This window comes from Equus asinus, chromosome 25 (genome assembly GCF_041296235.1).
Source record: "Equus asinus isolate D_3611 breed Donkey chromosome 25, EquAss-T2T_v2, whole genome shotgun sequence".
Classification (NCBI taxonomy): domain Eukaryota; kingdom Metazoa; phylum Chordata; class Mammalia; order Perissodactyla; family Equidae; genus Equus; species Equus asinus.
This window is the reverse complement of record NC_091814.1, coordinates 28,594,413-28,619,319: the sequence shown is the minus strand read 5'-3', so window position 1 is coordinate 28,619,319 and position 24,907 is coordinate 28,594,413. Positions and strand designations below refer to the sequence as shown.

The window sequence follows — 24,907 nt, the reverse complement described above, 5'->3', positions numbered from 1 at the left end:
AAACACTGGAAAATAAATTATGGAATACATCTTACAAAAATAGTCAAGATTAAAATAATATAGCTTTAATATAATTTGATTTCATAATAAGTTATCAAAGTAAGATGCTTTTTCTCTTTATTTAGTTTGGAGTAATACAATGTATAAAATTATAGGTTATCTGTGAAGCAAAGAGTATGATAGAAAGCATGGTATTCCTTCTCTAAGTGCATGTATATTTATTTATTGAACTTTGGTGTATGGATTTGGGGGTAATTAAGAATCAGGTTAAAAAAATCAGGAAGAGCTTCATTATTTTCATTGAACAGCATCTTCTAACTTTCCTTTTGTGTTTAATGAAAAAGTATACATTGCTAGAAACTAGCTGGTCTTAGAGCTAACATTCTTTTATTTTGTTAAAAAACCCAGAAATATTAAGTATTTCTAAGATAAATAAAATGAGCATTAACTGATTAGATTCTATATTTGGCAATATAATTTGGTAATATAGGTCTTAACTACCTTGTTATATGAAGTACACCTTCTCTGAAAGAAATCACATAAAATCTTATCAATAGTGTTTTTCCACATGCAGTTAGATTTAAAATAAACAGCCTGACTACCCTGCTGCGGCCATTTGGAAGTGCTTTTATTTCCAGTTAATGACACAGTTTAGGGATGGGTTTTAAGAATAGCTGAAAAGCACCACTTACCTTTATATGTGTAAAAAAGGTAAGTTCAAGAGTAATGCGTGGCTTAAAAATAGTCATAGAATGAGAGAGGCAAAATCCGTTCCACTTTTCCGTTTTATAGTATATGTGAATTCAGAAAATCCCATCACAGACCAAAATACCCTGGGTCTGACGTCATATGTCATCCTTAATAGAAATATTTGCTTAAGATAAGAAATGACCAGTCATAGGCAGGGCTTGGTGGTTTGTTTACCAGTGAAGGAAGATTCTACTTAAAAAAAGTACTGTATTTGGAATTGCCTCTTCCTCTCATGCTCTGGAGGTTTTTATACCCTGTGGAAATACCTTTGCTTTGTCCAGTGGGAGAATGGCTCATATGAAAGGGTAAATGAAAAAGGATGACCTGCCTGAAATTCCAGGGAGATCCAGTTTTAGGGAAAGGTACAAATACAAGTTGAGTATCTGAAAATTGATTTCCTTAAAACTATCTATTCTTGCTTCTCCTTTTGAAAGTCTCTGAGTGTCCTGTGATGCTGGAGCCCAGGCTGAAGACTATTGACGTAACGAGTGAGGCGTACAACTTGGGGGGGCGGGGGGGTGCAGTTCTTTTCCTGGTTCACAAATTTACAGGTAACTGAGGATGTCGTTTCACCTCCCTGTAACTTTTGCTTTAGATCATCAAAAAGAACTAATAAATTATTATGCTATTTCCTCTGCCTATCTCAGGTAGGAATTCAGATGCTCTGGAAAAGGAAATTACCTAGTTTTAAACTTCTTCCTTACTATAGTTATGGCTTCCACAAATATTCTAATAAGTATAATTTCCAGTAGCTTTTTTCCTCCTTTCACTTCTGAAAGTGTAGATTATCTCTGAGGCACTCACTGTTGAAATGCAATTGCTTTCTGGGCTGTTCAGCCATGTCTTTAGCAAATGTCTAGTGCTATTCAACACTCCTGTCAGGTTGTACATTTTTACCCAGCTTGTCTTCAATAGATTTTTCAGAATTGAACTTAGTTCTAAAGAAGTATTCCAAACCTTGCTGCTCAAAAATGTGGTTCATGGACCAGCAGCTTTGGCATCATCTGGGAGTTTGTTTAGAAATGCAGACACTCAGGCTCCACCTTAGACCTACTTAAGCGGAATCTGCAATGTAACAAGGTCCCCAAGTGGTATTTATACATTAAAGTTGAAGAGGTGCTGTTCTAACACAATCTTGATGGAAATGAAGTTACTTTGTTTTCTCTATCCTTTTACAGGTCTTTGTTGAATATGCAAATGCTGGTGATTCCAAAGCTGCTCAGAAATTACTAACTGGAAGGATGTTTGATGGGAAGTTTGTTGTGGCTACATTCTACCCGCTGAGTGCCTACAAGAGGGGATATCTGTATCAAACTTTGCTTTAATCAGTAACCTGAGGACTATTTCCTGTTTCTCCTCTTTCATTTCCTGGGTTATTGTATTCTACATCTGAATGCAGAAGTACCCCCTTACCATTTTAAGGGAATACTTTGTACATTTATTTAATCCTACTAATGTGCAGCCATTGCTCAAGCAGTGACTGCATTGCAAACATTTGGCACTGAGTAGGACAAGACCTCTCAGCTATACATTGAGGGGTTTTAGAGCATCCATGTGGGCAACCTTTTTTGTGCAGTAGGGCAAGTGCTGCTCTTCAGTATGTAATCTAAAAGATACTAACTATTTCATGTGATCATGAAGCAAGGATGAATAATATCGTAGTGAATATTATTAACAAATTTGTTAGAGTTGGTGACATCACCTACTGGTTATTGCTTTACATCGTCAGGTGGTTCTTCCTTATTGTTGATATCCATAGCTGGCACTGGATGCTCTCAGTAATGTTACATAATTGTCAAGCAGCAGTTACCTACTGTGATCTTAACACTGAGTTATGAATTCTTTTAAAGGAGTACTGTAGTACTGAACATCCCTTTAAAGAAACTGCAGTGAGCCTCTCGACATTTTTTTTAATTAAGGCTTTTAAAATAGAAAGCTGATGCTTGATCTTGCACAATTTTTATGTCTAGTATGTATGTTCGAGTGAGTGTGCAGGTGTGAAAGATGAGAGAAAATTTGAGTCAGCGTACTTTATAGTGTGAATCTTGTGAGCTAATACAGTCTATACCCATCTCTTCCCTACCTGTTTCATATCTAAGATTTAGCATATAAGTTTTTTGAGAGTTGGTCTGTCTGATAGAATGTCAATGAGAAAATAGTTCATTCCTGAGAGGCTCAGAACAGACAAGTCTAGACTAAGTTACATTGAAACTCTCTTAAAGGGATTGGATCAAAGAATATTGCTACATGTAAATTGCCCCATCCTTCAGTCTACTTTAGACTCTTTATTAGCTCATCTTTTTTGTACTGAATCTCATGTGATCATTGTAAGATTTCTCAAGATATAGTTCTACCTACTATGATGGAAAATTGAAGTGAGTCAAAAAGAAAGAATTAGATGTTCAGTGAAGGGAAAAGAAAAAACAATAGGCAAAAAGGCTCGGTAATCACAGATTTTTTTTCCCTTCTTTTCTCTCTCTCTCATCCCCCTCCCTCCCCTTCTCCCCTTCCCGTATTCTCTGCCTCTACCCTTAGCTAAAGAGACGCTAGAGGAACAATATCCCAGGTGGTCTGGCTTTTGACTGCAAGGAAGTTAAGAAGGGTGTAGCTGTAATAAGGTGGAAGTAGAAAGGAAGAAAAACGCAAAGAAGTCTTAAAAGGATTCATAGCAATCTAATGTGTCCCTGAGTAGAGGATACTAGTATGTATGAGTTCACTGACAGATTGATTATATGGTTTTAGGAATTATGATTATGAATTCCTCCCCTGTATGGTAGATTGTCCTTAAAGGTTAAAAACTTAGGAAACCTTTATAAAGCACTGATTTTACACACACAAAAAACGTTATATACAGGTTATGAATTTTTCTTGTTTCCTTACCTAAATGAAATTTTTATTTATTTATTTTTTTCCTAAGGAAAAAGCCTTTTATATCTTTTCCTGCTGGAGGTCTCCTCATATAGTCTTTCCTTGTGTGTGCCATGCAGGTTATTGAGAGCCCAGCTAAGAATTTCTATTTTAGAGGATGAATTATTTTACCCTATTAAAAAAATTACTATTTGACATTTTAGTTATTTACAGTTATCAAATTATTCAAGACTATCTCAATATTTATTATGAAGCCACATTTGATATAAGGGGGCTGATTTATGAATTGCCAAAAGGCCTTGTGGCAGGTTCCCAAGGGAAAGTTATACAGTAAGCTTCTAATATGTGCCCTGTGTTATTTTTCATTTTGGTCCTTTCAAAGGTTGGTTAGCTGATTTGTTTCCAAATAAAAATTCAAGAGAGTATAACCAGTATTGTGGAGATCTAAGCTTTCCTAAAACACGAATATTTTTATGGGTGGCAGCTTCCATGGTGATTAAAAACACCAGGTCCTTCCACACATACTGGTGAACACAGAATACAAATGAATTGTTTTTAAGGGCAAGTATTTTAGGTTAGCACGTGTACCTTTCTCATTCCCCTCCCCCCAGCACCAAAAAGAAAAATCCTTAAAGATAAACTGCAGGTAGGCTTCTAAGCTTAGCGATGCAGTATGCTGCTAACATCTTGATGCTGAATTTTGCAGCATTTTTTGATCATCTTCTTATTGCTGATGTATGCATTCATATATGTAGTGTTTGACACTGTAGAATTTTATTACAGAAGATGCTAACTAGATTTTAAGGAGCTGAGGGAATAATTGATGAGCCTAAGTAACCAGGCATTGAGTTAAATATTTTATATTAAAGCCACAGAATTGAAAAAAGATGCCTCCAGTTATTTAAATTCTTATTCTATAGCTCTTAACCCATTACTACCAAAGATGACATTTGCAGAGTCTCCCTCCCTCCTCTGATATTATAAGAAGTTTAATCTTAGTATCTTTCTTAAACCTGAACCAAATATTATCAAAAGATGCAATTTTCAAGATTCTTTTAGAATGAAATTTATACGCAGAGATTTTGATTCCTTGAAATTATTAAAAACCTAGAATTTTCTTCTTGAGAGGTAGGGTAAAGAGGTGAGAATTCATGTCACTTAACCCTTACCCTTTTGGGAAAATTTTATCTCAGGTAGTTTTTCTTTCCCTAAACTAATATCTGTGCTTCCTTTATCTGTTGCCTTCCTAATTTCTTCTTTATTGTTACATGGTATTGTCATGGTACATTTTTGTCCCAGAAAAGGCATATAAATTGATTATCCGATAGGAAATCTTTGGTTCTTTGGAAACATATTTGGAGGAGGTGGCGAGAGAGCCACTTCCAAAACTTGAACGCTTTGTTCAAAGGAGAATAACAAGTGGAGTTGGACACCTCAGTGAAAGATAGCATTGGCTCAAAAACTGTTGGCTGCACTTTAAAGGAATAATTTTAAATTTTTCTCTTGGAGTAAGTGATTGCATTTATTACCACTGGTTGTCTTCCTTGTCTTGTGGCCATCAATACAGCAACTCTTAAGGGAAATTCCCTCTCTGCTATGCCTTCAGCCAAAACTATGGCTGTTTTTAGAACAAAATCATAAATATAATTTTGCTCTTCCTTCTCTGTGTTTTCATTGAGACAAGTATTGCCTTCTTTTTAGGACTCCAGCTGCTAAAGAGTGCTGAGGTATGTTAAATTAACCTTTAAAAAAAATACCTATGCCTTCTAGATTCATGTTACTTGTACTTAGATTTTAACCTTTGAGCAAGTTTATTATAAGGAATGCTGCCAGAAACAGTGCTGTCATGTAGAGGAAGTTGAAGAGAAACTATGGGCGTAAAGTTTGTTTCTATCGTATTACACTGGACTTTCACCCTGGTAAGGGCATCAGTGACCTTTCTGTAATAAATTAAAGTCAGAGTTACAGCACTCAGATGCTGTTTCATGGCTCATTTGAATTTATTCATCAAATGGAAGTAACTGACATTTTGGCATCATTTTCTTCTTAGGTCTTATGTTCTGACTTTATTAAATTAGGCCTATCTTACATAATTTTACATAATTCTATCAGTTATACTTGGCAGCATGACTTTTTATTTTTTGTAATTTAATAAAAATCAGCATCATAGTTTCTGATGGTATTTATAATAACATAGTTACTGGGTGAGGGAGTGGGGAGACACTCAGTAACCATGTGTTTTACCTAGACTTTTATGCAAGGGTCCATACCAGGTGGCTTTATTCAAATTAGGGTACTGATGGAATCGCATCATGACATTTAGTCTGGTGGATGTGTAGATTTAAGCAAGTGCCTTGTGTTTCCTGGAAAATACTAAAACTCGTTTGGGTGAGAGCTTCCCAGATGATAATACTTTTTTGCACCTCTGCCTTTTCCTTGGAATCACTTTTGGATTGAGTCACGTAGTATAAAAGTCCAAAATTTCTTGGGTTTACCTTTTTCTGTTTGTGCAAATCTATTCATATTTGATTTCTTCCAATAAATCTATGTTCTTCATTGTATCTGGTTCCATTTTTAATGTTAGATTCCTTCAAATCTTATTACTCTCTCTCTCTCTCTCATGTAATTTATTTCTTATCAAGTATGGTTACATTCAGACCAGCCTTTGGTCATAATTAGCTCAAAAGAGTTTCCATTTCTTCTTAAGGTGCTCAGTAAATCACCTTTACTTTGAGATGGTGGTCTTTTCAAGTTAGTATTACTTTCTCGCTTTCTCAGTGAATATAAAAATGTTCAATCTCTGTAATACAGAACTCATCTGAGCCTCTTCGGTATATTTGGATAAGTTACGCTTTCTTAGTTATAGAAGAACATGGATATTTTAGTTTTTAAAGTGCCCAGAATTTTAAAGATTTTGTTTTGTTTTCTTTTAGGTTAGCTTCTGCTCTGCCTGATACCCCAGGCTATGTCATATTTGTAATCTTAGCCACCCCCCCCGCCCAAATATTTTTTGCTATTTTTAAAATTGTATTATGACCAGTATATTCACACAGTGGCATGCAATTGACAAGTACTATGGATATTTAAGAAGAAGATAAACAATTTTAACTATTTTTGCTGCAATTTTATAGGAAAAGTGGGCTGTAAGAGAAGTATCTATAAACCAGAGAGCATTTAGGAAATTTTATATTTATAGGTGGTCATTAAGGTGATTTTCAGGATATAAGGATAGATAGTTTCCACAGCCTTTGTTCTCCCGACAGGAAGTTTTTATTCGTTTTCCTGCAGCTCAGCACTTTTATTGTTCTTTATACTGCTTATGAGGATTAATGTTTTAAATTTGCTTTACTTTTGCTTTTCAGAGAGATGTCATAATCATGGCAGTTATGTTTGTGGCACCATAAATGCTGGAATTCATGGAAAATTTATGAAATGATTGTCTGAGTGTTATTTCCCATTACATAGAGTAGCTGTCATAGTATCTTAAAGAAAACTGATGGCTTTTTGAAGGCCATGTATGTTTTATGACCTAGGTTCATAGTATTTTAATTTAAAGGCAAAGAGAAGTATTCTGTTTTATTTGCCTTATATGACCATTAATCCTTCTTGTGCAGAAAAGATTCATTTTGTTATACTACTTTGTATGATGAAATAGGTCACATTCTGAAAAAGAAAACAAAACCCAAACTGGAATTCTTAATTTGTTTGTTTATTTTTGGGAAACCCTTATGTAAACATCAGAGCTATTTATCATAAACTCTTGATTGTCAGCAAGAGAATTATTGTAGTCGCTTTTTTATCCCAGGTTGGAATTGCCTGCTCCTTCTAGGTTGTCTCCCCTTAACAGTATTCATGATGTCAGGACAATGAGTGTGTAAAAGCAAATGTAGTGAGATGTTCTAAATCATGCATCTAAAATCATACATCTATGGACTGAAAATCTCTTCAGTTATTTGAATTACCCGTAGCTGTATTATTTCATTAGCATGGGTTGTCAGAAGTCTGCCAAACTTAAGAGTAAAGAAGGGAAAGATAAGTAATAAAAATAGACGAGAGGAAGAAAATGGCTTCCTTACTGGTAGTAGTAATCTGCCATATATTTTATGATCTAAAAATGGAATTTATTTTTCAAAATCCAGGTTTGGTATCTGTAGCATAGAAACATTGCCTTTCCTACACATTCCTCATTATTGTCTCCTCAGAAAATTATTTTAAGAGTGTATGAAACCAGATTAAATATCCATATTCAGTTTAGTCTAATTTTAAAAATAAACATTTGAACTCCCTATTTTGTGTATTTGGTGTACGTCAACACTCATGCAGATCAAGGATCAGAAAGAAACTGGGGATTAGCCATCTCCGTATTTCCCTTTGCACATTGGGTATAGTGGGTGGTGTTAGTATGCACTAGCTGCAAAGTCATAGCACCTTATGGAAGTAAGTAGTGTTTATTTATTATAATAAGAAAAAAAAGTTAAGCTGGACCTCTGTGGAATATTTACTTTGCAGAGTATAAAGCTCTCATATCTTTTCCAGTAGGATTTACTCCTTCAAGCTTAATTCTTTTTTTGAAAAAAATCTTAACTAATTTAACATTCCTTTATATCCTCTTAACAGTGTCAAATCTGGGTACAAGGGATTTTTTCCCAAAAAGGGCTCCATCTTTGTTATCTTTTGGTCGCTCTTAGAAATCGGTAATGATCAATAGATTTTAACAGTTTATGGCTTCCTGTATCAGCACTGGAGTGGTTGGTTGTGAATATTAAAACCTACTAATATTTTCCCTCAGTAACATGTAATTGCTATGTTTTTGATAAGAAGGTATAGTTAGAAAAAATGTGAAAGATCACTTAAACCAAAGCCAGTTATAAGGAGTATTCTCTCCTGTTGGTTTACCTTCACCTCAGAACTACAAGAGAATTACAGGACGTAGTGAATAGTTGTCTATAACATTTCTACCAGTTGTTTCAATAGCTTCTTGGTCTTGGCATTTCTTGGCACTATGGTTCTCTGTTCTTGGTGGTCTTATTGTTTGTGAGGTTTTCTGTTTTTTCTTTGAATAACTAAGTGGGACTATAAATGTAGATGTGTATCAGTACCAAGAAGTTCTTTCCTCAAATCCCTAAATTTCTGATTTCTATTCAAGTCTTTTAAAGTTGTTTTTTCTTGCTGAATAGCAGAGAACTTTTATTTTCCATTTTCCTATATACCTAAGAAGTATGGACACTGCGTTGCAATTGACTGTATTGCGTATAGTTTTTTGCTGAAAACTTTTTCTGTAAACACAACTGCCTTGTTCAGTTTTGTCGTAAACTGACTTTCCATAAGATGCACTGTTGATATGCTTTCTGATGTGTGTTTGATAAGAGTGGTTAAATAAAGCTTAAAAATAAAGGCATTGCTTTTTAATTTTAACTGTTTCTATATTTAAAATGTATGAGTATTCAAGGCTAGATAACAGGTAAGTATACTTATTTTATGATTTAGTTTTTACTAAAAGCTACTATTGAAAAATTTCCGTATAGTTTGAACCATCCATTTCTAAAGAATATGATTTTTCATTTTTGGAAGTAGTATATCAAACCGACAGTACTGAAATGTAACTTTTTTTTTTGAATACGTGTTCTTGATACTGTAGAAACAGCCTTGTCTAATGAAAAGAACCAGAATTCATGGTTGGGAGATTTATGTTCTAATCTTGGCTCTTTTATCAAGTTGGATAACTTTAGTCAAGTGACTTAATTTTGGACAACAGTAGTATTTTTATGTTGTAAGAACCAAATGAGATTGTAGGTTCAATAGTAATGATAAACGACCATCAATTATGGAGCATCTCCTAGATGATGGTACTATTTTAGATAGTTTATGACACGTTTAATGTTCCCTTTTGCTTATGGAAACTGAGCCCCAAGTAGGTTACATAAACTTGCCCAACGTTTCATAAGACTTTAGAGGTGGTAGTCATATACTGGTCTGTCTGGGAGTGGATGTTTTGTAGGAAGCCTGTGACTGATCTGGATGATGAATTCAAGGTAAAGATCATGTCGGAAGGGACACCCTCAGAGACTGTTTCAAGAGCTCAGACTAAAAAAATAAATGTTTAAATCAGCAATTCTCACACTTCAGAATATAACAGAATCACCTGGGAGGGCTTGTTAAAATACAGATTGCTGGACCCCACCCTTCGAGTTTATGAGTTTAGAGTTTAGAGTTCTTGTGGAGTCTGGGAATTTGCATTTTTAACAAGTCCTCAGGTGATGCTGCTGCTGCTGGTCTAAAGACCACACACTCTGAGGAGCACTGGTCTAAACAAAGGGCACTGGTTGAGGGATTAAAAAGCAGAGGTAGGCGGGATTCGAGAGCTACCTGTGAGTCATTCTCAAGCCCTCCTCCCTGATAGTTGCAATAATAATAAATAGTTGAGCACTTCTTTTGTGCCAGGCACTGTGCTAAATGCTGTCTGTGCATTATCGGTTTCTTCCCCCCACACTTGATTCTCACAAGCCTGAGAGGAAGGTACTAGTATTCACTCCATTTTATGATGGGGGAAGCGGACACATAGATTATCTTACTTTCCAGGGTTGGTCTTAACACCACTGTGCTAGATTGTCTTCCAGTCAACCCAGTGATTCCTCTCAGATCCGCATTCCCTTTTCTGTTCCTCTGATGCTGCTTCATTTAGTCCCTCACCTCTTCTCCTATGGCTTCTTACGGGACCCCATCTCTAGTCTCCTGTCCTCTAGACTCTCCTTCATAGTGCTGACAGTTCTCACTCTTAAAAATAAGCCTGATCATGCTACTCCCCTGCTTTAGAATTCTTCACTTTATTTCTGTCTTTTCTGCCCATTTTCTTTCAAAATAATATCTAATCCCCTTAGATTGGCGTATAAGACTTCACAGTCTGGCTCCACCTATGAGTTGTACTTCATCTGTCTCTTTCCCTGTTTATACTTTATGCACCATTTGTACCCAATTACCCATATTTCTACAAATTTCGTGCTTTTTCCTGTATCTGAGTCTCTTATCAAAATATCATTCAGTTCTCTCTCCCCAAACCTTATCTGTGTGAGGAATCCTGTTTATCATTTAGAGCAGCTGAATTTATCTTTTATAACAGCTTCTCTAGTTATCTTCCCAAACTCTGCCCCCAACCTTCCACCTCCCCAAAAATATCATTAGTACTTCTGTGCCAACACTGTACTTCATATACATGCATTTACTCTGTGGTCAGATCTACCATTTTGTTTTGCTCCAAGTGCACTTCTTAAGGACAGTGGATCACCATATTCAGTTTTGTCCTTAGCACCTAGCACAATGCCTGGACTACAGTAATTGCTCAATAAAAATGTTTGTTGCGTTGAAAATGAATTTATAGAGTCTGGCAGCCAATTGGTTGTGGAATACAGGTGAAAATTACTAAAGGGAAACCTTATTTAAAATAGAGTCAGGAGGCTAGAAGGGGGGCTCCAGTGCAGTACCACAGGAGGTAAATTACAAGAAAGATAGTCACTTACAGACCCCAACAGAAAGAAGTCCTCAACAGGAAGATGATCCCTTACAGACCCCAACAGAAGTCTTCAACAGGGAAGAATTGTCAATTACAGGAAGAAGTGTACATTGCATCCCAAACAGGTATGGACTACCCCAGCAACTCAGCCAATGAGAAGCAATCACTACCCTGAGCTCTGCTTTTCTCCAGTGGACTTTTATTCAAAATAACCCCTCCCTACTTCCTCCTTTTCCTGTATAAAATAAAGTCTCATTTGTTGGATCTGCCGGTGATCAGCCAAAGCATGCACATCCCAAATTGCAGTTCTTTGTTCCTTTTATTTTTAAGGTTGACAACTCCAATATTTCAAAGACTGACAATTTAGTAGTTTCTACTTTAATTATAAAGCAAAAGGAAACAGTTATAAAATGTAACCTATTGACACATAAGTAATAACACTGGCAACAAAGGAATTTGGGAAGGGAGACTTTCTTTGGCCTTCAAAGATACAGCAAATTATTTTGTGAAAAAGTATATGTGATCTTAAGGAATTGTGGTTTTTCATTTCCTTCTACTGCACAAAATTGTGTATGTGGACAACCAAAATCCTTGAGTCCCTTCTTAGCATGAGTGTATTGAACTTGCTAAGCAAATTTCCAATTTAAAAACATAAGATATTTTATTGTTCTTTGTAGCTCCCTCCACTATTCTGCAATTTTTAATAAGAATTCTTGACATAAAATAGGTTGGATTGTGAGGGAGTTTGTGACAAGTAAGTACTAAACCATTTCCAAAAGTCTGCTTCCCATGTGGTGTACATATTATGCTTATTAATAAGTTATGTATCTGAGTACGTATTTTATAAATTATATATAGTGTCTAAATGTATGCTGCAATATCTCCGTTTACATATGAAATTTAAATAATGCTCAGATCCATTCAAAGGAAAGTTGGTGATTGAAGCTGCATATTTAAATACCAGCTAAATTAAATGTCTCCTAGAGTTGTGAAGATCTGGCAAGAGATTATGATAAGTGAACAAACCTGTTCAGTTGAGATTTAATTTGTGAAGCATATTGTTGATGTTTCTGTTGGAAAATATTCATAAGACCAGAAGCAAAAGATTACTGCTATATAATTAGAACATTTCCGTTTTTAAGACCACAGTCTTTTAGAGAGAGATCAGTAATAGGTTAAGGAAAATAAAGTTGAGATTTTGCAATAACCTTTTGAAGGTGAAGCTCACAAAGAAGAGAACTGCGTTGTCGGTGAAAATGAGCAGTTCACAAAGGTAGCTAACACATTTGGTCACCTGAGTGGTACGGCCTGCATTGTCTCAGGTTTTTTTTTTTTTTTTTTGAGGAAGATCAGCCCTGAGCTAACATCTGCCACCAATCCTCCTCTTTTTGCTGAGGAAGACTGGCCCTGAGCTAACATCCATGCCCATCTTCCTCTCCTTTATATGTGGGATGCCTACCACAGCATGGCTTGCCAAGCAGTGCCATGTCCGCACCCGGGATCCAAACTGGCGAACCCCAGGCCACCGAAGCGGAACGTGCGAACTTAACCGCTGTGCCACCGGGCTGGCCCCTTGTCTCAGTTTTTCACAGTTGGCAGTAGAAACCCTCTTGGGAGACTAATATGCCATTATCCTTTTTTTGTTAAAAAGGCAAACCATATGTTTAACTGCATTTTAGAACATGTTGAAATAAAATGTCCTGAGAAAAAAGATCAAGCTTGTAAGGGCTCATCTTTAAGAGTGGAAGCCAAAGTTCAGTTCACAGGGATTGAACAAGTTGAAATGAGAAAGTGTTTATTGGTGTTCAGTTCAGCATTTCCCAGACCGTGTCCTTGGAACAGTAGCACGCTGTATGATATTAAGAGAAGCTTTTGGAGCAGGTAGGGTGAAAATACCCCAGGGTTAAATAAGTTGGACAAACTGCATACTTTCCCCCAATTTTCTCAGAGAAGTCTTCAACAGAAGTCTTTTTAGAGGAAGAGGATAGTACAAGTTGATGCTGATACACCCTTCACCTATTGTTGACATTTTGCTGCATATGTTTTATCTCTTGCTCTTCCCTCCTGATACACATATATAAATGTAACTATTTTTTTCTGAACCATTTGAAAGTTGCAGATATCCTGACACTTGACCCCCAAGTACTTCAACATGACTCTCCTAAGAATAAAGACCTTGTCCTCTATAACCGTGATACCTTTATCACACCCTTGGGGTTTAGCATTGATACAGAAATATCCAATTACAGTCCATATCCAATTTTTCTCAATTGTCTCAGTGTCTTTTGTAACCTTTTTCTCCCCCTACCCAGGACCCAATCAAGACTCTTATATTTAAAATATCTATTAAGAATTTGTGAGAAGTTAGTGTTCTGCAGAACACAGTTTGGGAAAAACTAGCTTAGATTGTATATTTACATCAATCCCCTTTCTTGTAATTTAATAAATGCTGACACTTCTTTAAAAATGTGTTTTCTTAGGGGAAACAATATTGACTGGACTGTTTATATTATCCTTTGCATCTCTCAGTTATGATCGCAGGGGAAAGCAGAAGTATAATTACAAAGTATCTAAATATGCTTGACAAAATAGTAGATATCATTGAAAAAATTAACCAACTATCTTTAAGAGTATGCCTTGAAAATTTCATATGTATTAATTGCTAACAATGTTCAGACCCACGATAGTTTTTTTAAAAAATTCTGTTTCTAATTACGTTTTTTCTTGTAAATTCCATACTCAAAGAAAATTTGGAAAAAAACAGAGTATGTTTCCTTCCTATCTCTTTTCTATGTCACTAAGTATGGATTTTGGGGCAAAGGAATGGCATGCTGAAAATGGCATGTTTCAGGGCCTAAACTTGAAAAAGTATTTTACTGGAATGTGTGACTTTAAGAGAAGGAGCAAGTAGGATCCAAAGAACCATCATAATTGACAAATGTCCTAGTGATCATTCAATAAAAAAATAAACTTTTATTACACAAAGTTCCATGACAAATAACGCATAACACATGTTTGGAAATCATCCCAGACAAAAATCCAGGGCCACTGCTGATTTATGAGGGGTGGTGAAGTTTTTGCCTCAATGAGGCGTTCTGGTCCTCATTTGTAGCTAAACTAAGAAATCATTCCCAGTTTCCTCAGCAAAGTCAGTTGTGTTACATCCTGACGTTCTGCGTTCTATGAAGTAGGTGATACAGTCATCAAAGTTACCCACTAGTAGTTGGTTTTTCCTGAAAGGAAATGGAAGACACAGGATGAATATTCTTGCTCATCTGGAATAAATGTTATGATGTCAAATTGGCATGTGGAAGTTTCTTTCTAATGTCTGTCGTTATTCATTACTTATAGTATTATTAGATTAATTATTATGTTTATAGACCTTAATCATACTTAATAATTCTAAAAGTTAGGGAAAATTCTGTTTTTAGCCACAACAACTAAAGGATCATTTCTACTCCCTCAGAAATAACAAGTCTTGGGGCTGGCCACTTGGCATCATGGTAAAGTTCAATGCTCTCTCCTTTGGTGGGTCAGGTTCACAGGTTCTGTATCCCGGGCACAGACCTACACCACTCGTCAACCATGCGGTGGTGGTGACCCACATTCAAAGTGGAGGAAGATTGGCACAGATGTTAGCTCACGGCTAATCTTCCTCAAGCAAATAAAGAGGAAAATTGGCAACAGATGTTAGCCCAGGGGCGAATCTTCCTCAGCAAAATAAGGGGAAAAAAAGAAATAACAAGTCTTTAACTTTCTTCCAAATCACTTTAGTGTCTAGGTAGCTTATATTTCTTGATCTCCTTTCCTCATGATCTATCTAAGTGACCAGAGCCGTTCTCATTCAACTTCAACGTATATGCCAAACACAGGCAAATATTTATTTCATCCCAGCTATTCTCTTTATTTGAGCACCAGACTAATATATCAAACATCCTACTAGATGCTCCACTTGGATATCCTGTGGATACCGCAAATCTCGGTATGTCCAAAACCCAATTTTCTGCTTTATCCCTGTATTGCAAATAACAGAAAGTAGTGCTAGCTGAACTGAATAGACCAAAAATAGTAACAGTAATTTATCATCAGGACACAGTTGAGTTTGTGGAATATAAGAGTAGCAATGCAGCCAGGCCTTACACAGGGATAGGAACCCGAAATTGGGAAGCTGCCAGTACTCTCTCTGATCCTTTTCTTAGTCTCTGCTACTTTTGAGGTGTGCCTGTTTTTTAGCATCTCTCCTCCTCTTCCTACTACTACTGGTATTACTATTGCTGCGTTCGCTCTGTTTCCCCAACCATTGATGGGATATGGCTGCCCACAGTGCAGACAGTTAAAATTCCAGCCACAGTTAAAAACTCTGGCTTTCCATAGTTCCAATCACAAATTACCAGAAGAGAATATTTGGCACGGTGTTTTTAAGTGTCCCTTCTAGATCAATATGATATGACCAGATATTGACCTACACTGTGCAAAGACTACTTGGGGATTCTTACTTTAGAGAGGGGGCCGTGCTTACAGAAGGGACATTTGCTCATTAGCTAAGGAGGTGTCTCAAAACCTGCCTTGACTGTATTCTCTTTCCTGGTAATAGCCCATCCACCCAGTGACCTACATCAGAAACATGGGAGCCATCCAGTTCATCTCCTCCCTCACTGTCCACATGCAATCAGTTAAATCCTGCTCATCCTACACCTTAAATATCTCTTAAATGTAGTCCTTGAACTTCCTACCCATTATCGGCAGTGTATTTGGGACCCTCATAGTGTCTTGCCTAAACTATTACAGTGATCTCCCTGCCTTCAAGCTCCACTCTGCCAACAGAGTTAAAAATTATGTTCTGATCAGATTCCTCCACTTCTTGAAGCTCTTCAGTGGCTCCCCACGTTTAGGCAGTGTTTCCCAAACTTTCCTGATCAAAAAACTACCTGGGGTGCTGATTAAAAGTACAGATTCCTAGGTTACTCCTCCCTCTGGATCAGTAAATTTGTGGTAGAGGCTGGTCATCTGTATTTTTAACAAGCATTGCAGTTGCTTCCAGTGTTTACCAAACTTTTCTCCATATGCACTGCCCTCTCCTCCCCAGTTCTACACTGGACTTTGGACCCAGTATTCCTGTATCTACCTAGAGTACTTCCTCCATTTCTGTGCATCATTGCTTGGCAAACAACTATTCATTCTTTAAGAATCAGCCCATTGGGGCCCACCTGGTGGCATAGTGGTTAGGTTCACGTGCTCCACTTTGGCAGCCCAGGGTTCACAGGTTCGGATCCCAGGCATGGACCTACCACCTCTCATCAAGCCACACTGTGGCGGCATTCCACATAAAGTAGAGGAAGATTGGCACAGATGTTAGCTCATGGGCAATCTTCCTCACCAAAAAAAAAAATCAGCCCATGTAGCACCATCTTTGTAAACCTGTGGTCCCTGGGCTGAATCAACTTCTCCTTCCTTGATGCCGCAAGTAATCTTGTGCTCCACCTCTATTAGAATGTCTTCACACTAAATAACATTTCTCTGTTTCTTCCCATTGCATGTGTGAACTTCAAGAGCAGTGACTGCATCTTATTTATCTTACAGCTAAAAGGATATATGTTATATTATTTCTACATTACTTCTGCCAGGGAATGAGGGAGCTTAAGAAAAAAAATTATGCTCCTCTGCACCAAGTCCTGAACTTGTTGAGATAAGGTGGTCAGGCAAATGTAGAGCCAATGGCTGCTGTTTTCTGATAGCGCAGCTGGAGCGGTTTAGGTGCATGGCTACAACAAGCTTCCTAATATTGCACCATAGCATTATGCCAGTGACAGCCTCCCCCTGCAAATGCAGAGCACTTATTACTAAACTTACCAAGTGGCTGACATTTGCAGAAAGCAGATGCTTTCTGCAGAACCGAAGAAAAGAAGAGTTATGTATGCCCAGATCCTATTCCCAGACTTACTCCTTTTCCTCTGGAAATAAGTGAGTAAGGGGGTTGAGTGATGACAAGGGTGAGACTCTAAAGGAGATCCTTCCACGTGGAACATCAGGAGTAGGGATGAAGTGTTCACCCTTAAAACTTTGAATCAGAGATAGCTCCCAGCTTGTGGTAAAGCACTCTCTTTTCATCATTGCTACGTATCCATCAAGGGCCTCAGCATCTGACTTTCAGATTATAGTCGAGAAAGAGAACTTGGAGGTAGGTGCTCTGATCCTAGGTAACATGGAGCTATAGCCCCTGCCCTAGGTTGCTTCAAAGTGGTGTTTTAAGGGTTACTTTTATAGTTTTGGCAAATTGGAATTCTGCCACTCAAAATGGCTTCCATCCACTTATTCATGCATCTGTTCAGGCACGTGACACAAGTATTTTCTTCTTCCTACCCAAAGGAAGGGGCAGGAAAGTCAGCTAATTAACTAACCCTTAGGCAATAGGGAAAGGGCTGGTGATGTTACAACATTGGTTGGCATCACAAATGGACATAGATGGTCAAGGGTTAAGGAACAGAAGATTCTTTTTCTTTTTGATGCCTGTTCTTTTTAAAGGTGTATTTCTCCCAATATCTTTTTGGACAGAGTATGAGGGCCACTTGCCTGCTTACAAAGGCCAAGTTAGTAGGGAAAAAACAGAGATGATCAGATACCAAATTTGTGTGTGTGTGTGTGTGTGTGTGTGTGTGTGTGTGTGTATGTGAGACAGATAGATAGAGAGACAGAGAGAGACAGAGATAAAGAGAATTAGAAATCTGAGGACCAGGCAAAGGAAGTGACTTGGAACTGAAGATAGGTAAATTAAATGTAGTTATTAAGGCGTTTTGTTTCTTTCTCCCTGCTATTACTGTTATTATCCTTTTCATTAAGTTCTTAAGCCTGTCAAGGAATGATTAAGTGTAAACTCTACATTCTTACTTCTTGATGTTATGGGAAAAAAATAAATACTGCAACCATCAAATTTTCATTTCATATAAAAATTATATATTAAAGTCAACCTCATTAATACAATTTCACTGTCAGGTCTAAATGAAGATTTGGGTGAGATTTTTGTTTGGGTTTTAATAATATATTTTCCTTCCAAAGATAATGAGCCTTTCATTTTGCTTATAGCTCATAGCTGTCTGACTAGGTGAAACAGGATTATTACTTCAGAATGAAAAACTCAGTAAGTTGGCTGATGATTAATTCACAAAGAATATTCTACTGTTAATGTAGGTGTAGGCCTATGTGGGCTAATTGTTTCTTAAGCCATTTGTTTAATATGTCAAGCATAAAATTTTGTGGCCTAATTCGAACAGTCTATCCCCAGTGTAGCCAGAATTTCAAGCCTTAAGCCTTTAATTATGCTCTTCACAATTGGCTTCAACAAAGCTGAAATAATTTCATACAAGTGCCCCACATGCATATGCTCTACATAGATAGACTACATCGCTTGAATAAAATTCACAATTCATGGCTCATGATGTTTCTTTGAGTTCTGGGAATACGATCTGGGACATTAATCTTCTGGTGTTTTTCAAGGGAAAACAAAAAACACAGAGGCTAGTAATGATTGACCTCAGAGGATATGAGTGGAATCTGACTATGACATGTCTCAACCTTCCAGTTGCCTGAATTCATAGGCCTTTCATTATTCTTGCACCATTCCACATTCAGTCCTTCCGAACTTCCTTAGCAACTTGGAACCACAGTTTATGGAAAAACAAAGTTCTGAATCAACAGTAAGTGCAATAACTGTGATCTCTGTTAGAACCACCTGGCAAATGCTCAAAGCCCATCTATAGAAGAGGGGGGGTTTGCCTGACCACACTAAGTTAGCAGCCAAGTTACCAGTCCAGCCTGAGCCAGCCTTCTCTTTCTAGTCTGGGGAATTTGTATCTTACATATATGAAAATCGTATTTTTCCTATGCGAAGCTATTGTTCATAATAAAACGAGGACAACATTAAAAAAAAATTCTGGATGGGATAATTAAAATCCTAGATATAAGCTCTGAATTAGAAACCAGGGAAACACCAATCATTTTAAAAGAGTTTTTGGGTAGCCATCTCCAATTGCAAAAATATTACAATTTTACAAGCTGAATTTTATATCTCCAGATAAAAATTCATCTTTTTTCTTTGGGGAAGCAACTTAATGGACCTTTAGGCTGTGTAAAGATAGTATTCATAGACTAACGTGTGGAAATAAGAAGCCAGACTGCTCTATGTAGCCAAGATTGTATTCCTTGGGTACAGAGAATGTCAAGTGGTCGCCTGATTTTCTGCTTGTGGGCAACCCAAAGACATGACATTGGGATGATTTTACTTGGATATGAAAATATGTTGATCTCAGGAGGCTACAAAACCACAGTACAGTTAGGGTGCACATTGGATCCATTTGAGGTCGTTTTGAACTCTGATGCAACACCTACATGCATCTTAGACTCGTCACTTCCCCTAGGACTGAGTCAAGAGCAGATCCTCACCACGGCTGCCAAAAGGGTTTTCAGAGTCCACAATGACTAATCAATCAATCTCTTTGTCTACACCCTCCCCTCTTCTCTCAGTTCTCCTCTGTTTTCTTCCATCATCCACCTTCAAAGTCCCTCAATTGAGTGGCCTCACAGCTACTATTCTTTTGGGAAATTCCAGTCCCACCTACTGGAGAAGGAACTTTTTATTCTCAGTCTTTTCCACAGCATTTACGGGGAATGCCTCTGGCTTTGGCTAGATGGTCATAATGACTCTCTTTCACTCAGTCTGGGTGAGCTCCTGGGACAAGAGGACCAGCTCTTCTTTCTGGAGTGAGGGTGTTGGGAATGCTCCAGTTCTAATTCAGTTTCCCATCAGTGAGAGCAGCCAATGACTTCCTACTGACTTCTCCTAAAAAATGAGCATACCTCAAACTAAGCAAGAACAGCATTTTATTTTTTTCTCTCCTTAGGAACATTATATCTAAAAGGTAAAAAACAAAACAAAATATTAAAGATTGTATTAATTTCACTGCTTCTTTCAAACAACATACCCTGGTTATTGAAGCATTTGCTTTTTCCTGGGCCTGGCTATAGACTATTTTTTGTTTGCTAGAAAAAATCGGAAGCACAAGCTTTAATTAATATTCTTTTCTTATCTAGTGCTGATGGCAGGCTATCCTACTGTCAACAATAATTTTTAAGAGCAAGGCAGTCTCAATCCATATTTATGTCTAGAAAAATTTTTGCAGGATAAAATATGCACCCACAAGGAGGACAAATTTTACATATAAAGAGCAATATAAGTTTTTGGAGCTAAACATCTGGTTCCTCCTTAAAGAACAGAATCTTAGCTTTATCTTTGTATAACGAAAATGTCAGTCTTAGGCAGTGCTCAAGCTCAAAGGCTATGGATTTCTCTTCTACTCTCAGCGGTTGGTATGAGAACAAAGATTTTTTTTACAAATCTTAAAACCTTGGAAGAGGGCTATGATCTTGAGAGGAGAGCAGTACGAGATTTATTTCCCACCTTCTGCAGCTAAAATCAGAACAGACACACACACACACACACACACACACACACACTGAAATTGGGAGGGAGGGGGAGGAGAAAATAGACTGTGATGTTAAGTATGTCTCTCTCCAGGTGGTATTATAAAATATTTGTGGAGAAAGAAATCTTCTCTGTATTTTTCAGTTTTTCAAAAACAAGTATATAGTTCATAAAAACTTATAAAAAGCCTAAAATCATTATTTTAAAGAGAAATAGTGCATGTGAGAGTTTATCATGCCAGTAACCTGGTATATGCTCAGTAAATGTAAGTCTCCTATTATCTCTGATAAAAAGGAACTGGCTATACTTCCAGCATGAAAAAATAAAGTTAAAATAAAACACTCTAGATTAATAAGCTTCTGTCATAAGGTAGGAAAATCACCTCTATTGCCCCAAGCAGCCAAAATTACAAAAGGTTCTTAAATCAATGTCTGTTCTAAGAGTTAAATCCTTTGAGAATACCTAATCTATATAAGTAAGAGAGCAGCACTTCTAGCAGCAAATCCTCTCCCTGCAAAACAACCTAAAACTAGAAAAAATTTTCAAAACCAATCATTTCAGGGCTCTGGGAAAAGATCAGACACAAATGATAAATTAAGAAGCATTTATTCATGAGAAACTGCTGGACTTCTGTACAAGCAGTGGGAGTCTGTGGTGGTCTTGCCTGGGGATGCTTCAACATCCCCCAAACTACTAGCTTGGTAGTACTACCAAGGTGGTGCTGGCTATGAAAACCAGCAGCTTCACCACTGGTGGGGGCTGGTTTGATTTGGATGGAAAGCGAGAAACCCACATCCGTTGGTGGTGTCAGTAAAAATAGCAAGTTTGATCAGAAATAAATGGGTGAACTTCATGTTCTGGAAAATCATGATTCAAAAGATGAAGGCAAATTAAAAATATTCCCAGATAAAAAAAAAGTGTCAGCAAATTCTCTAGCAGGCCTGCCTTTAAGAAATGCTAAAGGAAGTACTTCAGGCTGAAAGGAGGTGACACCAGATGGCAGTTTGAATCCACAGGAAGAAATGAAGACCATCAGAAATGCTAAATATGTGTGTGATATAATAAATATATTTTTATTTTTTCTTCTCTTTATTGCTTTAAAATACCTAAGATTGTACAAAGGAATAATTTTAACACTTTACTGTTGGGTTTAAAACATATAAATATCTAATATATGAGAAAATAAAGCTATATTGGACCAAAGCCGCTATACTTTACCAGAATGTTCATTATCACTCAGAAGTAGATTGTCATAACTTACAAGGCATATTGTGTTTCTTAAAGGAAGCACAAGAAAATAGCACCAAAAAATTATAGTTAAAAAGCAACAGAGGAATTAAAATGCTACACTAAAAATATTTTAATATAGGAAAAGCAAAAAAGGAGGAACAGAAGACCAGAAAAGATAAAAGACATAAAGAAAACAAATAGCAAAATGGCAGGGTTAAATCCAACCATATTAATATTACATTAAATGTAAATGGACTGAACACTAATAAAATGGCAGAGATTGTCAGACTAGATAAAGGTCAAGATACAACTATAAGCTGTCTATAAGAGATACATTTCAGAATCAAAGACACAAATACACTGAAAATAAAAGGATGGAAAATAATATATAAATTCTGTTAAAAAATGGGCCAAAGACCTTAACAACCACCTCACCAAAGAAGATATACAAATGGCAAATAAGCATATGAAAAGATGCTCCATGTCATATGTCATCAGGGAAATGCAAATTTAAAAACTGAGATGTCACTATATACTAATTAGAATTGCCAAAATCTGGACCACTGACAACACCAAATGCTGGTGAGGATGTGGAGCAACAGGAACTCTCATTCATTGCTGGTGGGAATGCAAAATGATGCAGCCACTTTGGAAAACAGTTTGCTGGTTTCTTACAAAACTAAACATACTCTTACCATACAATCCAGCAATTGCACTCCTTGGTGCAAAGGAGCTGAAAACATATCCACACAGAAACCTGCACACAGATGTTTATAGCAGCTTTATTCATAACTGCCAAAACATGGAAGCAACCAAGATGCCCTTCAGTAAGTGAAGAGATAAATAAACGTGGTAAATCCAGACAATGGAACAATATTCAGCATTAAAGGAGACGAGCTATTGAGCCATGAAAAGACATGGAGGAAACTTAAATGCATGTTACTAAGTGAAAGAATCCACCCTGAAAAGGCTACACACTGTATGACTCCAACTATATGAGATTCTGGAAAAGGCAAAACTATGGAGACAGTAAAAAGATGAGTGGTTACCAAGGTTGGGGGAGGGGAAGGATGAATAGGTGGAGCACAGAGAACTTTTAGAGCCGTGGAACTACTCTGTATGATACTATAATGGTGGATACATGTCATTATATATTTGTCCAAACCCATGAAATATGCAACATCCAGAGTGAACCCTGAGGTAAACCATGGACTCAGGGTGATAATGACGATAATGACATAGGTCCATCAGTTGTAACAAAATGTACCACTCTAGTGGGAGATGTTGATAATGGGGCAGGCTATGCATGCGTGGGGGTGGAGGATATATAGACATCTCTACCTTCCTCTCAATTTTGCTGCAAACCTAAAATTGTTCTAAAAAAATAAAGTCTTAAAAACGACAGACTGCTAATACAGGCTACCTAAATTCTCTGGGATCATCCTGGGTGGGGGCAGTCTAATCCACATGAGCCCTTAAAAGCAGAGAACTTTCTCCAGCTGGAGTCAGAAAGATGCGGCAGAAGGTAAAACCAGGGAGATTCACAGTGTGCGAGGAACTTTCCCATCCATTGTTGAAAGGAGCCACATAGAAAGCATGAGAAAACATGCCAGCAACCACTAGAAGCAGAGACTGCCCTGGGCTGAGAGCAGCAAGGAAACAGGACCCTCTGTCTTGTAAACACAAGGTCCTGAATATGGGCAACAATCTGAATGAGTTTGGAAGCAGATTCCTCCCTCGGGCTTTCAGTGAGGAGTGCAGCCCTGCCGACACCTTGATTTCAGCCATTTTGAACCCTAAGTAAGGGACTCAGCTGAGCCCACCTGGACTTCTGACCTACAGAAACTGTATTATAATAAATTTGTGTTGTTTGAAGCCATTAAGTTTGTGGTAATTTGTTACAGCAGCCATATAAAGTTAATACATCTATCCATATAGAAATTTTATAACATTCATGATTGACTGGCAGTAGCTAATTCATGATTTCATTAGCTCCCTGTCTGTCAGAGATGTTGAAGAAATGATTCATGCAATGGGTGGGAGGTAGGACTTGACAACTTGTAAAGTTCCCTTCAGGTTAAGATTCTGTCCTCCAAAAATACATGTTTACTGTGAGTGATTTGAGCTAAATGATACAGATAAGTTCTAACAGTTGCTATGGTCTATAAACTATATCTTAAGTATTGATAAATAAACATGTTTATCTCATAAATTAGCTATTTTTGTTTTGAACCCTTTTAGAAATCCTGCAGAAGTCAGAAATGCATTTGTTTATCCCTGTCCTTAATGCCAACATCTGAGACCCAATCTCTCAAGTATATGAGCAAAGAAGTTCACAAAACTAAACATGATGGGAGCTCTAATGAAACAAAGAATGTTTTTGCAAAATAAAATACAAATTATATTACATTACTAACTTTGCTTATAGGCTTCTTCATTAGGTAATATGGATAGTTGATTTGTCACCATTGTCTTTTTGAGACATTTTACCATGCAATATTTCTCTAAATGGGTGATGAGGAGAGTATTTACTCTTTCAGAAATTAAATAGTGGGACATATGGATTCATTAAGACAGTGATTAAGAAAATGAAATTTTTAGTCAGATAAATATGTGCTCAAATTCAATATCTGGCAGTGGTATGAGACCTTGCAGAAGTCATTTAAAGTTTTTAAGCCTCAGTTTATTGATCTATATGATGAAGATGATATTGAAATTAACCTAATAAATTATTAGGAAGATAAAATGAGACTATAAGAAAAAAATGCTTGTAAAATTTAATAAAAATCATTCAGCACATTTTAGTTGATTTTGAGAAGAGCTCAATGATTTAGAAATGCCTATGCTTTCTAAACCATAATTAATTTGATGTGATATTTATTTCTTTTGTTGAGACTGTGAATTTCTGAGAGAAGTTATGACGGCATGGACTCACTTATGGGGCACTTTCACATTTTAAAAGAGCTATATATTAGAAATACTATTTCACAGTATGCACCTAAGAAATAATGGAAGTTTATCTATAGTTATAAATAACTTAAGGGTTTGTATACATTATTTAAGGAAATTTTGAACTA

The 24,907-nt window shown here is 36.9% G+C and overlaps 1 protein-coding gene across 6 annotated transcripts in view; it reads left to right on the top strand.

Moving 5' to 3' along the window:
* The window catches only part of UHMK1 (U2AF homology motif kinase 1), an 88,548-nt gene that overhangs the window by 15,832 nt on the left and 47,809 nt on the right, over window positions 1-24,907 (top strand). The window contains exon 8 of one of the 6 annotated variants that reach the window (XM_014829512.3): window positions 1,929-9,033. The exons of the other annotated variants lie outside the window; for them this stretch is intronic. Coding sequence (XP_014684998.1) covers window positions 1,929-2,075 — 147 coding nt within the window. The 3' untranslated portion in view covers window positions 2,076-9,033. Of the gene's footprint in view, window positions 1-1,928; window positions 9,034-24,907 lie in introns of those variants that run through there. 6 annotated transcript variants of the gene reach the window in all.